The following is an 18,136-nucleotide window of genomic DNA, read 5'->3' as shown; positions in this document are numbered from 1 at the left end:
TTTATAAAAGCTAAAATTCATCAGTAAAAGGACAAATAACCCAATAAAAAATGGGGGAAACTTGAATAGCCTGTAAACTTATGAAAAGATGCTCAGTTTCAGTAGTTAGCAGGGAAATATCTCTGCATTACTCATGAAATTTTACCACTTTGCCCTCTAGAAGTGAGTTTATCATCAGCAAAATTTTCTTTGTTCCTCTTTTCTCTGAACATCCCCTTTACCTTCTTGTTCTAGCTAAGCGCTGACTCACCTGTGGGGATACGGCCTCTTCCAGTTGTTTTAAGTAGTAATTGTCTCCCTCTCACCTCACCCCCACAGCACTCCTACCTCTGATCCTAGAGGTGGGTTATATTTCCTGCTTCTTCCTCACTGGTATTTCAGGCAGTCTTTCTCCCATCTCCTAAACTCTGCAAATTTGAAGCACATGCCATCAGGCTATACCACCTGCTTCCCCTTCCTGTTGCAGCACTTAAATGGAATTCCAGGTCACTTCTCCTTATTCCTTGAAGGTATAATTTTCAGGCTCAGTGTGTGCGCTCTACCATTTGCTATCCTCTGAATTTCTTACATTTCTTTCCTCCAGGGGTTTTGTCTTCTGCTCATTCCTGTGGTCCTGCCTTGTTCCCACTAGCAGTGACTCTCCTAGGATCTCAGGCTCAGCCGTCCCTCTTCTACCTGTCAGCTTTCTCTTCCTTTTTCTCTCTGATTGTGTAACTCTAATAATTCTTTGTGGTCTATAGGTTCCATGCAATCTACAATTTACTGGTCCTACTACCCTTTCATTATCCCTTATACTCCATATAAGGAAAACAATAGAATGGGAAAGACTAGAGCTCTGTTCAAGAAAATTTGACATACCAAGGGAACATTTCATGCAAAGATGGGAACAGTCAAGGACAGAAATGGTGTGGACCTAACAGAAGCAGAAGATATAAGAAGAAGTGGAAAGAATACACAGAACTATACAAAAAAGATCTTCATGACCCAGATAACCATGATGGTGTGATCACTCACCTAGAGCCAAGTATCCTGGAATGCAAAGTCAAGTGGGCCTTAGGAAGCATCACTACAAACAAACTTAGTGGAGGTGATGGAATTTCAGCTGAGCTATTTCAAATCCTAAAAGATGATGCTGTGAAAGTGCTCCACTCAATGTGCCAGCAAATTTGGAAAACTCAGCAGTGGCCAAGGACTGGAAAAGATCAGTTTTCATTCCAATCCCAAAGAAAGGCACTGCCAAAGAATGTTCAAACTACTGCACAATTGTACTCATCTTACACGCTAGCAAAGTAATGCTAAAAATTCTCCAAGCCAGGCTTCAACAGTACATGAACCATGAACTTCCAGATGTTCAAGCTGGATTTAGAAAAGGCAAACCAGAGATCAAATTGCCAACATCTGTTGGATCATCAAAAAAGCAAGCATTTCAGGAAAACATCTACTTTTGCTGTATTGACTATGCCAAAGCCTTTGACTGTGTGGATCACAACAAACTGTGGAAAATTCTGAAAGAGATGGGAATACCAGACCACCTGACCTGTCTCCTGAGAAATCTGTATGCAGGTCAAGAAGCAAGAGTTAGAACTGGACATGGAACAACAGACTGGTTCCAAATTGGGAAAAGAGTACATCAAAGCTGTATATTGTCACCCTGCTTATTTAACTTATATGCAGAGTATCATCATGCAAAATGCTGGGGTAGATGAAGCACAAGCTGGAATCAAGATTGCCAGGAGAAATATCAGTAACCTCAGATATGCAGATGATACCACCTTTATGGCAGAAGAAGAACGAAAGAGCTTCTTGATGAAAGTGAAAGAGGAGAGTGAAAAAGTTGGCTTAAAACTCAACATTCAGAAACTGAAGATCATGGCATCCAGTTCCATTACTTCATGACAAATAGATGGGAAACAATGGAAACAGTGAGAGACTTCATTTTTTGGGACTCCAAAATCACTGCAGATGGTGACTGCAGCCACGAAATTAAAAGATGCTTGCTCCTTGGAAGAAAAGCTATGACAATCCTAGACAGCATATAAAAATTAAGAGACATTAGTTTGCATTCAAAGCAAGCTATGGTTTTTCCAGTGGTCATGTATGGATGTGAAAGTTGGACTATAAAGAAAACTGAGTGCTGAGGAATTGATGCTTTTGAACTGTGGTGTTGGAGAAGACTCTTGAGAGTCCCTTGGACTGCAAGGAGATCCATCCAGTCCATCCTAAAGGAAATCAGTCCTGAATATTCATTGGAAGAACTGATGCTGAAGCTGAAACTTCAATACTTTGGCTACCTGATGTGAAGAACTGACTCATTGGAAAAGACCCTGATGCTGGGAAAGATTGAAGGCGGGAGGAGAAGGGGATGGCAGAGGATGAGATGGTTGGATGGCATCACTGACGCGATGGAAAATAGTTTGAGTTAGCTCTGAGAGTTGCTGATGGACAGGGAAGCTTGGCGTGCTGCAGTCCATGGGGTCGCAAAAGAGTCAGACACGACTGAGTGACTGAACTGAACTGAATACTTCATATGGGCACACTTTGATGGAAATCCACCTGATATTCTGTGGTTTGCCTGTCATAATTGTGTTCTTGCATATTCTCCCAACTGTCTGGCTACCCTATCCCTTAGCAGTTCATGTTTGACAGAGCTGTCCTCATTATAGCCACCTTTATACCTATTCTGCTCTGCACTCATGCATTTGAATGTAGCTGGAGAAGAGTATCAATTATGTTGAATAGGCTTTTTTGACCTTTATGACCGCTCTCCCTGTATGGCTAATTCTGTCCCAAAATCCTATTTCATGTCCCTAGTTATTCATTTCTGTCCAGATGTCATGGGCATTAAAAGGGGATAATAAAAGAATACTGTTAAGAGCCCTTTGTCACAAATAACCAGGACTAAATGAACTGATTGCTTGAAAGACAGAATCTGTGAAAACTCACTCAAGATGAAATAGACACTCCAAATAAATATAAATCTGTGAAAGAGATTAAGTCAATAATTGATAACCTTCCAAAACAGAAAGTACCAGGCCGAAATGGATTAATTGTTGAATTCTACCAAGTGTCTTAGGAAGAAATTATATAAATTCTCTACAATCCATTGTAGAGGGCAGAAGCAGAGGGAATACTTCCTAACTCATTTTATGAGGCTGACATTTCTATACCACAAAAACCAGACAAAGACACTACAAGAAAACTGCAGACCAATGACTCTCATGAACATAGATATAAAAATCCTCAACAAAATATTAGCAAGTCATATCCCACAATATTTAAAAAGAATGACACCATGAGCAAGTGGGATTTATCCCAAATGTGCAAGGTTGGTTCATCATTTGAAAATAAATCAATGGAATTCATCACAGCAACAGGCTAGAAAAGAAAAATCCTGTTATTATACCAGCAGATGCAGGAAAAAAAAGTTTGACTAAATTCTCCAACTATAAAAGATGATGAAAATCTTTTTAATAGACTAGGAATAGAGGGGAACTTCCTCAACTTAATTAAAAAAAAAACAAAACAAACCCTACAGCTAACATGATCCTAATGGGAGAAACTAGAAGCTTTCCCGTTAAGCTCAGTCATGAGGCATTTCTTTTTAGCACTGTGATAGTAGTTCTAGTTCATGCAATAAGACAAGAAAAGGGAATACAAGGTAAACAGATTGGGAAGGAAGAAGTAAAACTGTCTTTGTTCATAGATGACATGATCATCTATGTAAGAAATCTGAAAGAATCAACCAAAAAACTCCTATAACTAGTAATTGATTATAGAGGATTGCAAGATACAAGATTAACATACGAAAGTCAGTTGCTTTCTTGTGTACCACCAATGAGTTAGTGGTGTTTGAAATTAAATCCATAGTACCACTTTATATCAGCACTCCTCAAAATTAAGTAGGTAGGTATAAATTTAACAATATATAGAAGATTTATATGACGAAAATGATAAAACTTTGATGAGTGAAATTAAAGCACTAAATAAATGGAGAGATGTTCCATGTTCATGAATAGGAAGACTCAATATTGTCAGGATATCATTTCATTCCATTTTGAAGAATATAGTCAATACAATCCCAGCAAATTATTTTATAGATATCAATAAACTTCTTCTAATGTGTATATGGCAAAGCAAAAGACAGAATAGGCAACACAGTATTGAAGGAGAAGAACAAAAATGGAAGACTGACACCAACCAACTACAAGACTTACTGTAAAGCTACAGTAATTAAGGCAGGGTGATATTGGCAGAAGAAAAGACAAATAGATATATGGAACAGAATAGAAAGCCCAGAAATGGACCCACATAATAGTCAACTGACCTTTGACAAAGGAGCAAAGCCAATACAATGGTGCAAAAATAGTCTTTTCAACAAATAATGCTGGAATAACTGGACATCTATATGGGAAAAAAAAAACTCAGACACAGACCTTCCAATCTTCACAAAAAATTAACTCAAAATGAACCATTGACCTTAAATGTAGAAGTGTAAAACTCCTAGCTGATAACATTGGAGAAAACCTAAAAGACCTTGGGTATGATAATGACTTTAGGTACAGTAACAAAGGCATGGTTCCTGAAAGAAATGACTGATAAGCTGGATTTCATTAAAATTAAAAACTTCTGCAAAAGACAATGTTAAAAAAATGAGAAGGCAAGTCACAGACTTGGGAGAATATATTTGGAAAAAGACATCCAATGAAAGATGTCCAATAACATCCGATAACATGAGGTAACTGTTATCCAAAATATACAAAGAACTCTTAAAACTCAACAGTAAGAAACAACCTGATTGAAAAATGAGCTGAAGACCTTAACAACCAGCTCACCAAAGAGGATGTACAAATAGCATATGAAAAGGTATGCCACATCATATGCTGTCAGGGAAATGCAAATTAAAGCAATGAGCTACCATCACACACCTATTAGAATGACCAAAATTGGGAACTCTGATAACTCCAATTGATGGTGAGGATGAAGAGCCACAGAAACTCTCATTCAATACTGGTGGGAATTCAGAGTGAGAATTCAGCCACTTGGGAATACAGGTTGGCAGTTTCTTACAAAAGTAAATATACTCTTACCTTGTGATTCAACAGTCATGCCCTTGGTATAGATGAAGATGAGTTGAAAACTTATGTCTACACCAAAACATGAACATGGGTTTATAGCTGCCTTCTTTATAATTGGCAAAACTTGGAAGCAACTAAGATGTTGTTCAGTAGATGAATGGGGAAATAAACCGTGGTACATCTAGATAATGGAATATTATTCAGCTCTAGGAAGAAATGATCTATCAGGCCATGAAAAGATGTAGAGGAAATTAGTTGTATATTATTAAGTAAAAGAAGCCAATTTGAAAAGGTTACATACTATATGATTCCAACCTTAAGATGTTTTGGAAAAGACTAAATATGGAGACGGTAAAAAGATCAGTTGTTGCCAGATGTTTAGGTCTATAGGCTTTGTCAGATTATCAGGGGGAGCTGACAAGAGTTCTAAGAGAGGGAAGTGAGAAATCTGTTTTCTCCTTCCCCTTTCCCTCTCTTTTTCTTTCTTCCTTGTTTTCTCTCAAAAATGATCGATTAAATTAGTATATAGCATTTGTTATTTTGAATTTTATTTAAAACATGAAGTTCAGTTGTGTTTAGCTTTTTCCAGAAATTTAGATCGCTTTGTATTCTGTTGCATATCTTGGAAACAGGCACAGTGAGCCATAGGAATGAGATCAGTTCAGTCACTCAGTCATGTCCAAATCTTTGCGGCCTCATGGACTACAGCATGCCAGTCCTCCCTGTCCTGTCCTGTCCATCACCAACTCCCGGAGCCTACGCAAACTCAAGTCCATCACACTGGTGATGCCATCCAACCATCTCATCCTCTGTCATCCCCTTATCATCCTACCTTCAATCTTTCCCAGCATCAGGGTCTTTTCAAATGAGTCGGTTCTTTGCATCAGGTGGCCAAAGTATTGGAGTTGCAGCTTCAGCATCAGTCCTTCCAGAGAATATTCAGGACTGATTTCCTTTAGGATTGACTGGTTGGATCTCCTTGCAGTCCAAGGGACTCTCTCAAGAGTCTTCTCCAACACCACAGTTCAGAAGCATCAATTCTTCAGCGCTCAGCTTCTTTAGAGTCCAGCTCTCACATCCATACATGACTACTGGGAAAACCATAGCTTTGACTAGACAGATCTTTGTTGGCAAAGTAATGTCTCTGCTTTTTAATATGCTGCCTAGGATTGTCATAGCTTTTCTTCCAAGGAGTAAGCATCTTTTAATTTCATGGCTGCAGTCACTGTCTGCAGTGATTTTGGAGCCCAAAGAAATAAAGTCTCTCAGTGTTTCCATTGTTTCCCCATCTGTTTGCCATGAAGTGATGGGACCAGATGCCGTGATCTTAGTTTTCTGAATGTTGAGTTTTAAGGCAACTTTTTCACTGTCCTCTTTCACTTTAATCGAGAGGCTCTTTAGTTCTTATAGCTTTCTGCCATAAGGGCGGTGTCAGCTGCTTATCTGAGATTATTGATATTTCTCCTGGCAATCTTGATTCCAGCTTGTGCTTCATCCAGCCCAGCATTTCTCATGATGTACTCTGCATGTAAGTTAAATAAGCAGGGTGACAATACACATCTTTGACATACTCCTTTCCTGATTTGGAACCAGTCTGTTGTTCCATGTCTGGTTCTAACTCTTGCTTCTTGACCTGCATACAGATTTCTCAGGTCAGGTGGTCTGGTATTCCCATCTCTTTCAGAATTTTCCACAGTTTGTTGTGATCCACACAGACAAAGGGTTTGGTGTAGTCAATAAAGCAGAAGTAGATGTTTTTCTGGAACTCTCTTGCTTTTTTGATGATCCAGCAGATGTTGGCAATGAAATAGTTACCTAATTTTGAATCTTGGCTTTGTCTCTTAGTGTGAGACTTTGGGTTTATCATTTAATTTAGCTACACCTAAGTTTTCTCCTGTAAAAAATTGAGCTAATAGTAGTAACTATGATGGGCTTCCCTGGTGGCTCAGTGGTAAAGAATCTGCCTGCCAAAGCAGGAGACATGGGTTCAATCCCTGGTCTGGAAAGATCCCACATGTCTTGGGGCAACTAAGCCTGTGTGCCACAACTATTAAGCCTGTACCCAGAACCTGGGAGCCACAACTACTGAGCTCATATGCTGCAGCTGCTGAAGCTCTTGTGCCTAGGGCCCATGTTCTGCAGCAAGAGAAGCCACCACAGTGAGAAGCCTGCACACCACAACTAGAGAGTAACCTCTACTTGCCACAACTAGAGAAAAGCCCATGCAGCAATGAAGACCCAGCACAGCCAAAAAATAAGTAAATAAAAACTAGTAACTATGGTAATAATTACTTCAAAGACTAAATGAAATATAGCTATATGGAAAGCACTTAACACAGTGCCTGGCACATAGCAAGCGTGCCGTGAATGTTAAGTGCTGCTGCGATTTTTATTATCACTGCTATTATTTTTGTCAATGGTTGGTAGAGAACCCTATATTTTGAAACTTTATACAGACTTATCAGACAATTTGACATGTCTCTTCTACCTTTCTCCACAAGTTTGGCAGTTTTGCCAGTATTTTATTCACATTTTTCTTTGAGCATATTTCTTTTCCTCTTTATCTTTCCCCCTCTAATCATACCTAACATTATATGTGTACTTACTGTGGGCTAGGTGCCTTGTGAAATGTTCTGTGAACAGTGAAGCAGAAGTTGGAAGTCTAGGGTCTGGTCCCAGTTCTGTCATTCAGCCTTTTGACTGGGTCGACGGATTGAATCTTACTAAGCTTTAGTTTAGTCATGTACAGAATCGGGATAATAATACTTGTCCTGTCTTTATAGTAATACTTTGTTTTGAATATTAAATGATATGTTTTCAAGAGGGTGGGACAAATTCAGAGAGTAGCACTGACATAGTATACTACGGTGGTGAAATAGCTGGCTAGCAGGAGGCAGCTGCATAGCACAGGGAGCTCAGCTCGATGCTCTGTGATGTCCCAGAGTGGTGGGATGGGGAGCAGGAGGGAGCCTCAACAGGAAGGGCATATGTGTATACTTACAGCTGATTCACATTGTTATAAGCAGAAACCAACACAGCACTGTAAAGCAATTGTTGTTTAGTTGCTAAGTTGCTTTACGACCCCGTGGACTGTAGCCCTCCAGGCTTCACTGTTCATGGGATTTCTCAGGCAGAAGCACTGGAGCAGGTTGCCATTTCCTTCTCCAGGGGATATTCCCAACCCAGGGATCGAACCTGCATCTCCTGCTTGGTAGGCTGATTCTTTACCACTGAGTCACCAGGGAAAGCATAAAGCAATTATCCTGCAATTTAAAAAAGCCCTTCATAAAATAAAATAAATATGCAAATATAAAGTATTGCTATTTTTGTCAAACTTAAATGTCAGATTTGCATAGTACATTGCCCTTCAGATGGGATTACCTAGATGTAATTTATTCCTTTCTAGAGTCTTTCTTAATAGAAGTCTCACATAGAGACTAGAAAGCAGTTTTGCCTATTATGCATTTTAAGAAAGGTTGGTTAAAGTATTTGAATAATATACATATGGATACATGATAGGGTAAATACATAAATGGGTGAAGATGAGTTAGAGTATTTTTGAGAATTTCATACTAAGATTAGTGTCTGAATTCACAGGAAGCTACTAGTGCTTCGCTGATTATTCTAGAAAAAGTTTTTGATGGAGGTATAATTCAGGAAAATTCAAGTGAATTTTAAGTTTGTGTGGAATATAGGGAGAGAAATGAGGTGGTCTGGAATATCTGGTAAAGGGCTGTTAGCACAGGGCGTTGGGGTGCAGTGTAACGGGAAGTCAGTGGTGTAATTGCAGAGCTCTAACTGGAAGATGGTCTCCTGTGGCTCTGTGATCTTGGACAAACCAGCCTCTAAATCTCAGTTTCCTAAGCTGTAAAGTACAATTAATAATACATACTTTAAAATTTGTATAAGGGGATATTTGCGATCATAATTAAATCATTACTACTAGAGTTGGAAAGTACTTGGAGAGCCGTTAAGGCAAAGGTTTTGTGGGTTGTTGATGATTACTTTAAATTTTATTGCTTGAGTGTTGAGAATTTGGGCCTGGATTAGGACTGTCAGATAAAATATTTACTAATTTTTATTTGCTGGGTCTGACAGCCTTCATCTGGATGAGGGACTGTGGAAGGAGGATGAGCAGCTCCATCTCAGCCTCTTAAGTGTGTGTGTCTTTGTGTGTGTAAATGTTTTGTTTGCTTGCCTTTTGGTAATGAAGATTCTGTATAAGCCAAAGGCTGGCTAGAAAAGAGTTTTCAAGTATAGAAATCACTGTTACTTTGAAGGCCAAAGTGTAAAACAAAACTGAAGCCTATTAGCTTCTATTTTGGGTGTTCTTCACTCTGGGACTCTTATATGAAGAAGGGAAAACAAACAAGCTAATAGGAATGGCTTACACACATACAGGACAACCCAAAGAAACTTGGGAGTGTTTGCTGTTCTAACTGCAAAGTATTTATTTACTTCTCAGTTTAAGTAGCCACAGGGAGAAAAGCAACTAGTTTGTACTTCTAGTGAGAAGGTTCAAGTCTTCCTATAAACTACACACTCATGTTTGTGGTGGAATGATTCTTTGGTAGTCTATAAAAGTATAGAATATAATCTTGTATTTCCAAAATCTGCCTGTGCAACCGAGGAAAGACTGGGTCGTATGAATGCTGTAGTTACTTTATTTGGTGAATCTGCTCTGCAGCTGATGCTTGGTTTTCTTCATCAGTATTCTTTTCTAGTAAATTGTTTCGTGTTTATATATTGATTTTTACTTTTAGTGGAAAAATGGTTTAAGATAAAGTTTAAGTAACCGAATATAAGTAGAGAATATGTCATTTCTAAATGAAAGGAATATATGCCAGCAATTTCACAATGATGAAATGGGTATCTGTTATTTGTTAATGTATTTAAATGTGCCATACATGTATTTTGGTAAACCAGGAGCCCTTTTAGTGCTCCTTTTCGACCAAGCGTCTATTCATCATTAAAATCATCCTAATTTTCAGTGAGACAGGTAATTGATATTACAGACCTGCTGATTTTATTTAAAATGAGAAGCTTTGTTTTGGTGAATTCAGTATGATGTAAGGTGAAAAGAAAGACATCATGTTTTTAAGTATTTATGTTGAAAAATGTGATTTATACAAAAATCTAGTTCCTGGAGGCATCAAAAAAAATTTTTTTTCATGTTTTATTTCATCAGAACACTACAGTAGACTGTAAAATGACATCATCTGCAGCTGGAGATAAACACTTTGATAAAAGTCCCACTAAAACAAGACACCCTCGGAAAGTTGATCTAAGAGCTCGATACTGGGCATTTCTTTTTGACAATCTTCGCCGGGCAGTAGATGAAATCTATGTGACTTGTGAATCAGATCAGAGTGTGGTGGAATGTAAGGTAAGGTTTGCTTTAAGTTTTTGTAATCCATTTGACGTCAGATTCGCCAGTTTTTGCTCTATCTAACTTGATTATTTACCTCTGTATACAGTCCTTCAGTATTAACTGTAATCTCCATGCTATACACTACATCCTCAGAACTTACTGACCTTAAAACTGAAAGTCTGTACCCTTTACCAGCATCTCCCTATCTCCCCTGTCATTTGCAGCCACTATGCTACTGTCGGCTTCTGTGAATGCATCAGGTTTTTCTTTGTTTTGATTTTTTAAGATTATCCTTGTTGTTGTTTGCATTACCTAATTGTGTACTTTTATATTCTGTGCAAGATTTGGTAGAAAATTGTCTTGATATATAGTCCTAGGCAAGAAATTAAAAGATAGGTACGTGCACACACATACACACACACACACACACACAATTTATTAAAAATCTCTCTTGGCTGCATTCTCCATTGGTACTGTAGGTGGCATTAGTGAGATTTTCACATTCTTTGGTTTCATGTTTACTGTCTTTAATTGGACATTGCCCCTTTTCTACTGAGATCACTCTCCTCATCACTCTCCTCATCAACTTTGGTGAGGGGAAAGTGAGATTGATGGCTAACCGTAAACAACTCTGGGTGGGATTGGGATGTCGTTGTAAGGTGTGTTTTCTAATTTTAGATAACCTTGTGTTTGTAATAGGATGTTAAACAGACACGTAGCATAATCTGTCTCTGAAAATGCACTGGGAAGCCTGGCCTTTTAGTAGATACAGACTATATGCTGTATTTATACTAAATAAAATTATTTTGAGAAAAATCAGGATGATACCTCTTCATAGAAAGATTACAGAGGCAGCTTCTGTTTCTACAGTGAACATGGTTAAAAATCCTGGAATTCATTATTTAACCTTTGAAATACATGAAGAGTCAAAGCAAAATTATATGTTGAAACAATAGCTATGTTTCCTGTAAAGTTAGAAGCAGCCAAAATATGTTTTAGACTGACTTAAAAATATGACTCAACAGAAACAGGTTTCAGAATGAACAGTGATTGAAATCATCCAAGTGTATGCTTTGGTTGTCACAATTAATATTGTTACTATCAGCATGTAAAACTTCTTTATGTTTTAAAATATTTTTAAGGAAAATCATATTGTTGGGGTGTAGTCTCCACTCCTTGTTTTCCTTTCCAACCTGTGGGGAACTGGATGTGTGGCTCTGGGATACTGGGGACCCTGTGGAATATAGAGACTGGTACCTGCATCTCCCTTAGAGATTTCATAGCATAACAAGCTTGCTGGAGTAGCTCATGCCAGCTGGGCCTAGGGGGACTTCAGGGTAGTAAGCTTTCTTTGGAAGGAGTTAGGATGGGACTTGTCACTGATCGAGTAAAGAGGACCCCCAGTGCATCTCATGATTTCTATGAGGGAAAGATTTTAGCCATTGGTGAAGATGTTGGAGTAATAGGGACTTCTATGAGGACACTTGGTGAGGTATCAGTAGAATATACCAAAGTCTGATAGAGTTGAGGCAGACCTTGCTTTGGGCAGAGGGAGCCAGGGTGAAGCTGACCACAGCCTAGAGAATCATGAATGCTCCCTGTGCAGAAATTACCATGTACTGCAGAGATCAGTAGGGACTACTCACTTCACATTGATCCAGAGAAAGATTAGGGACGCATCTCTGCCTGGCAACACTTGATTCTGTCGTTAGTCGGCATCATCTTAGTCCCTGGAGAAGGACTGGCTGATGACTATTGAAGATCCATCACTAATACCTGGTAAGCTCTATAACTGGAATATTGCTCTGTTCCCACAACTGCCACTTATGGCAGGGACATAAGTTTGTGAATGTAGGATAGTGTTAAAGGGTACAGAGGAGGAAGAGAGGAACGACTCCGTGAAAATAAGCCATGTTCTTCCCCCCCACAGGCATCTGCTAAAGGCCATCTAATTCTCACTTGTGCTAGGTTGTCAGACAACAATAGGCAGATTGTCTGAAGATAGGATTTAAAAATCAAACTTGGATAATTGAATGTGACTGAAAAATTGTGGATTTCACTGAGCATACTCAGCAGGTTTAGGATTCAGCTGAGTAGCTAGTTATATGTGGAAAAAGATAAACGTATTCTATGTTTATATCTCAATAGTTGAGACTTCTCATTTCAACAAGTTAAGTCAGGATCAAAATGAAATGTGAGAAAATGCTTAGAAAAGTATAACATACAATAAAAAGAAAATAAATGTTATAGTTAGATGAAAGGAGAAGTTACAGATGGAGACAGGGGAATGTAGATCCAGGACAGAGAAGAATCATTATAGAAGCAGGAAGAATATAGGAGAATAGGAACGTCCCCAAGGCCATGGAAGAAGAAGGAGTGGTACATAGGTTAAGAATGCCTGCAGTTGAGAGCAAGCTTGGCATTCAAGAGGGACAAGAACAGATGGGATCAAGGTGGAAACTTGTGATAAGAATTTGAAATTCCATTTGAGGGGTTCTTTGCCCTTTTATGTTTTCAAGAAGTAGGAGGTGTGAGGTTGGAAGTTGGAAGATGGTGGAAAGATCTGAAATAACTGTGATGGAGAATGAAGGGCAGACTTTTGGAAGCCACAGGGTTGCCCAGCAACCTGAAGGTCACAGTTGAGACTGGAAATTCTTCTCTTTTCTGTATGTTCAGTTTTTCTTATTAGAGTCTTCTCCCATCAGCACACTACTCACTTATTTCTCTTCCATTCTTATCTACAACAATAAAAACAACAAGAAGAAACCCCCAAACCCTATCTCTGTTTTACTTATCCTTTCATCCACTGTCCCAGACCCCATTTTCCTCCTCTCCTTCTTAGCCAAGTTTCTTAGAAGACAGCTGCCTTTTTGCGGCCTCCATTCCCTTTTCTCTTAGGAACTCATTTGTCTACTCCAACCTGGTGTCACATGCCTATCAGAGCTCCTGTTAAGCTCTTATTAAAGTCACTCAGTGTTGCTCAGTGGGTGTTTTTCAGCCCCTCCCTTGATCTCCGAGTAGCATTTCACTCTGTTGGCCACGCCCCGCTTTCAGCACTCTCCCCTTTGGCTTTTATAGAACCACCACTGCTAGCTTTCTTCCTTCTTTGTTGGTTGCTGCCTCTGCTTCCTTTGTTGGCTTTTCCTTTTCCACCTGACCTTTAGCTTTTGGGAATTCATTAAGGCTCGTCTTAAACCATCTTCTTTTCTCACTATTAGTTTCTCCCTCTGCATTTTCTCCATGCCATGGCTTAATTTATTGTTGATTTCCTGATGATTCTTAAATTTATATCTCTAGCCTATACTTTTGTTCTGATTTTCAGACCTTGTATATCCAAATAGCCTTGTTCGCATCTCCACTTGGATATTTCATAAGCATGTCAAACTGATGTATATAGAAACAAGTTCATGATGACTCCCTCTACCCTAAACCTGGAGATATATTTTTCTTCCCTGAATTGGCAGGTAGTCCCTCCATCTTCCTCCCCTCACCCCACACCAGCCACTGTCCAATGAATGGACCTCTTTGAGTTCAATTCAGTTCAATCACTAAGTCGTGTCTGACTCTTGACGACACAATGGACTGCAGCACACCAGGCTTCCCTGTCCCATCACCAACTCCTGGAGCTTACTCAAACTCATGTCCATTGAGTTGGTGATGCCATCCAACCATTTCATCCTCTGTTGTCCCATTCTCCTCCTGTCTTCAACCTTTCCCAGAATCAGGGTCTTTTCCAGTGAGTCAGTTCTTTGCATCAGGTGGCCAAAATATTGGAGTTTCAGCTTCAGCATCAGTCCTTCCAATGAATATTCAGGACTGATTTCCTTTAGGATGGACTGGTTTTATCTCCTTGCTGTCTAAGGGACTCTCAAGAGTCTTCTCCACCACCACAGTTCAAAAGTATCAATTCTTCGGTGCTCAGTTTTCTTTATAGTCCAACTCTCACATCCGAACTGGAAAAGCCATGGCTTTGACTAGACAGACCTTTGTTGGCAAAGTAATGTCTCTGTTTTTTAATACTCTTTGAGTATTACCTCCTAAATCTTTCCAACCTGTCCACTTCTCTTATTCTCTACTGCTACCATTCTAGTCCAAGCTGCCATTATCTTAGTGAAATCCCTGGATCACAACTGAAATCTTTTAGCAGGACTCCCTGCATCCTTCCAATCCATTCTCTATATGATAGGCAAACTGATTCTTAAAAAAAACAAATGTGAGCTCTGATTTCTTTGATTCTAGCTCCTCAGAAGTTTCCCAATGCTCTGTGCATTAAAATCTCCAGCCTGACCTTCAAATCTTGAGTGAGTTGATTTGTGTAAACCTCATTTCACACCACTTTTCTCTCCTCCCTTCTGCCTCATTTAAACCAGCCTTCTTTCGATTACTCAAACATGCCAGGTACCCACAAGTCTTCAGACCTTTCCACATTCTGATTTTTTTTGCCAAGACACTCATCCTTGCTCTTCTTGCCCAGCACCTCTTCACCTCCCCATCCCTTTTACATAACTCCCATTTCTAGTATAGGTTTCAATTTAAGGTCACTTTCTCAGGGGAGCTTATCATGTTTCAGACTAAATCAGGTTCCCTGCTGATATAGAGTTCACCCTCATATCTGCATGGGATGGGTTCCAAGACACCTCTCCTACTCTTGCCATGTGGATACCAATATCCACGGATGCTCAAGCCCCTTTTATAAAATGATGTAATACATTCAGCCCTGGATATCCATGGGTTCTGCTTGGGCACATATGGCATGACTGTACTGTCATAGCATACTTTCCCTAGAAACATTTTATCACAGTTGAAACTACATAATTGTTTATTTTGTTGTTTTTATATCTGTCTTCCTTGCTGCTACTGTTAAGTCACTAAAGTTGTGTCCAACTCTGTGCGACCCTGTAGACGGCCGCCCACCAGGCTCCCCTGTCCCTGGGATTCTCCAGGCAAGAACACTGGAGTGGGTTGCCATTTCCTTCTCCAATGCATGAAAGTGAAAAGTGAAAGGGAAGTTGTAGTCATGTCCGACTCTTTGCGACCCCATGGACTGCAGCCTACCAGGCTCCTCCATCCATGGGATTTTCCAGGCAAGAGTACTGGAGTGGGGTGCCATTGCCTTCTCCTTCTGTCTCCCTTACTAGACATTAAGCTCCCAGAAGACAGAAACCACACTGTCTCGTTTACCACTCTGTCATCAGTTCTTCAAACTGGAACTGGAACACAGTAATAGATAAATACTGTATAGATAAATAGTAAATTGATGTTAAATGTCTGTGTGAAGCAATGAGACTACATAAGTTGTTGCGGTAAAGATACGTCTACACAGTTATGTGATTCCCTTCTACCCTGACGGAATACTTACTAGCATTCAGTCACTTGCTAAAAATGCCCAAAGATGGTGGGTAGATGAATTAGTCATGAGTTGGAATTTTTTAGGCAGATTCAGTGGAATATCATTAAGTAAAGGATTGAAGAAGTTAAGAGAATAGTTGGAGTAGTGGACCATGGAACTGAAGTTTCATGGGGAAGGAAGTGGTTATCACAGAAGCCTGATAGATGTGGAGAAAGTAAAGAAGTTAAGTATTTGCAAATATCCTTTGGACAAGACAGGAGTAGGTAAAGTGGATTCTCTATAGATAAAAATTAATGTTTATATTTTTAAAGCTATTATTTACATACTCTAAATTATTAGCTTGTTTTTTTAATGTCCTTGATCTCTCAGGCACTGAAATATTTTAGTCTCCCACTACTATTGTAATTTCTTCAATATCTCTTTGAATTTCTGGGATTTTTTGCTTTACACATTTTACTGTCTTATTATTAATTATATGTGTTGTATTTTTTAAATTTAATTTAATTTTAAACTTTTTATTTTATATTGGAGCATAGTCAATTAGCAAGGGAATGCTCAAAATCCTTCAAGCAAGGTTTTAACAGTACATGAAGTGAGAACTTCCAGATGTACAAGCTGGATTTAGAAAAGGCAGAGGAACCAGAGATCAAATTGCCAACATATGCTGGATCATAGAAGAAGCAAGGAAATTCCAGAAAAACATCTACTTCTGCTTCATTGACTATGCTAAAGCCTTTGATTGTGTGGATCACAACAAACTGTGGAAAATTCGTAAAGAGATAGGAATACCAGACCACCTTACCTGCCTTCTGAGAAACCTGTACGGAGGTCAAGAAGCAACAGTTAGAACCAGACATGGAACAACAGACTGGTTCAAAGTTGGGAAAGGAGTACATCAAGGCTGTATATTGTTACCCTGCTTATTTAACTTCTATGCAGAGTACATCATGTGAAATGCTGGGCTGAATGAAGCTCAAGCTGGACTCAAGATTGCTGGGAGAAACCACCATAAACTCAGATATCCAGATGACACCACCCTAATGGCAGAAAACAAAGAGGAACTAAAGAGCCACTTAATGAAGGTGAAAGAGGAGAGTGAAAATCTGGTTTAAAACTCAACATTCAGAAAACAAAGGTCATGACATCCAGTCCCATCAGATCAGATCAGATCAGTCGCTCAGTCGTGTCCGACTCTTTGCGACCCCATGAATCGCAGCACGCCAGGCCTCCCTGTCCATCACCAACTCCCGGAGTTCATTCAGACTCACGTCCATCGAGTCAGTGATGCCATCCAGATATCTCATCCTCTGTCGTCCCCTTCTCCTCTTGCCCCCAATCCCTCCCAGCATCAGAGTCTTTTCCAATGAGTCAACTCTTCACATGAGGTGGCCAAAGTACTGGAGTTTCAGCCTTAGCATCATTCCTTCCAAAGAAATCCCAGGGCTGATCTCCTTCAGAATGGACTGGTTGGATCTCCTTGCAGTCCAAGGGACTCTCAAGAGTCTTCTCCAACACCACAGTTCAAAAGCATCAATTCTTGGGCGCTCAGCCTTCTTCACAGTCCAACTCTCACATCCATACATGACCACTGGAAAAACCATAGCCTTGACTAGACGGACCTTTGTTGGCAAAGTAATGTCTCTGTTTTTGAATATGCTATCTAGGTTGGTCATAACTTTCCTTCCAAGGAGTAAGCATCTTTTAATTTCATGGCTGCAGTCACCATCTGCAGTGATTTTGGAGCCCAGAAAAATAAAGTCTGACACTGTTTCCACTGTTTCCCCATCTATTTCCCATGAAGTGATGGGACCAGATGCCATGATCTTCGTTTTCTGAATGTTGAGTTTTAAGCCAACTTTTTCACTCTCCACTTTCACTTTCATCAAGAGGCTTTTTAGTTCCTCTTCACTTTCTTCCATAAGGGAGGTGTCATCTGCATATCTGAGGTGATTGATATTTCTCCTGGCAATCTTGATTCCAGCTGTGTTTCTTCCAGTCCAGCATTTCTCATGATGTACTCTACATATATGTTAAATAAACAGGGTGACAATATACAGCCTTGACGTACTCCTTTTCCTATTTGGAACCAGTCTGTTGTTCCATGTCCAGTTCTAACTGTTGCTTCCTGACCTGCATACAAATTTCTCAAGACGCAGGTCAGGTGGTCTGGTATTCCCATCTCTTTCAGAATTTTCCACAGTTTATTGTGATCCACACAGTCAAAGGCTTTGGCATAGTCAATAAAGCAGAAATAGATGTTTTTCTGGAACACTCTTGCTTTTTCCATGATCCAGCGGATGTTGGCAATTCATGGCAAATAGATGGGGAAAAAATGGAAAC

At 39.5% G+C, this 18,136-nt stretch overlaps 1 protein-coding gene across 9 annotated transcripts in view; it reads left to right on the top strand.

The window, feature by feature from the left end:
• Positions 1-18,136, top strand: part of SCAPER (S-phase cyclin A associated protein in the ER) — a 413,812-nt gene that overhangs the window by 50,154 nt on the left and 345,522 nt on the right. For all 9 annotated transcript variants that reach the window (XM_055556199.1, XM_055556197.1, XM_055556200.1 and 6 more), the window contains exon 5: positions 10,264-10,461. In XM_055556199.1, the coding sequence (XP_055412174.1) occupies positions 10,264-10,461 (198 nt within the window). The remainder of the gene's footprint in view (positions 1-10,263; positions 10,462-18,136) is intronic.

The sequence above is a fragment of the Bubalus kerabau genome, chromosome 19 (assembly GCF_029407905.1).
Source record: "Bubalus kerabau isolate K-KA32 ecotype Philippines breed swamp buffalo chromosome 19, PCC_UOA_SB_1v2, whole genome shotgun sequence".
Taxonomy (NCBI): Eukaryota; Metazoa; Chordata; class Mammalia; order Artiodactyla; family Bovidae; genus Bubalus; species Bubalus kerabau.
This window is presented reverse-complemented; position numbering and strand designations above follow the sequence as displayed.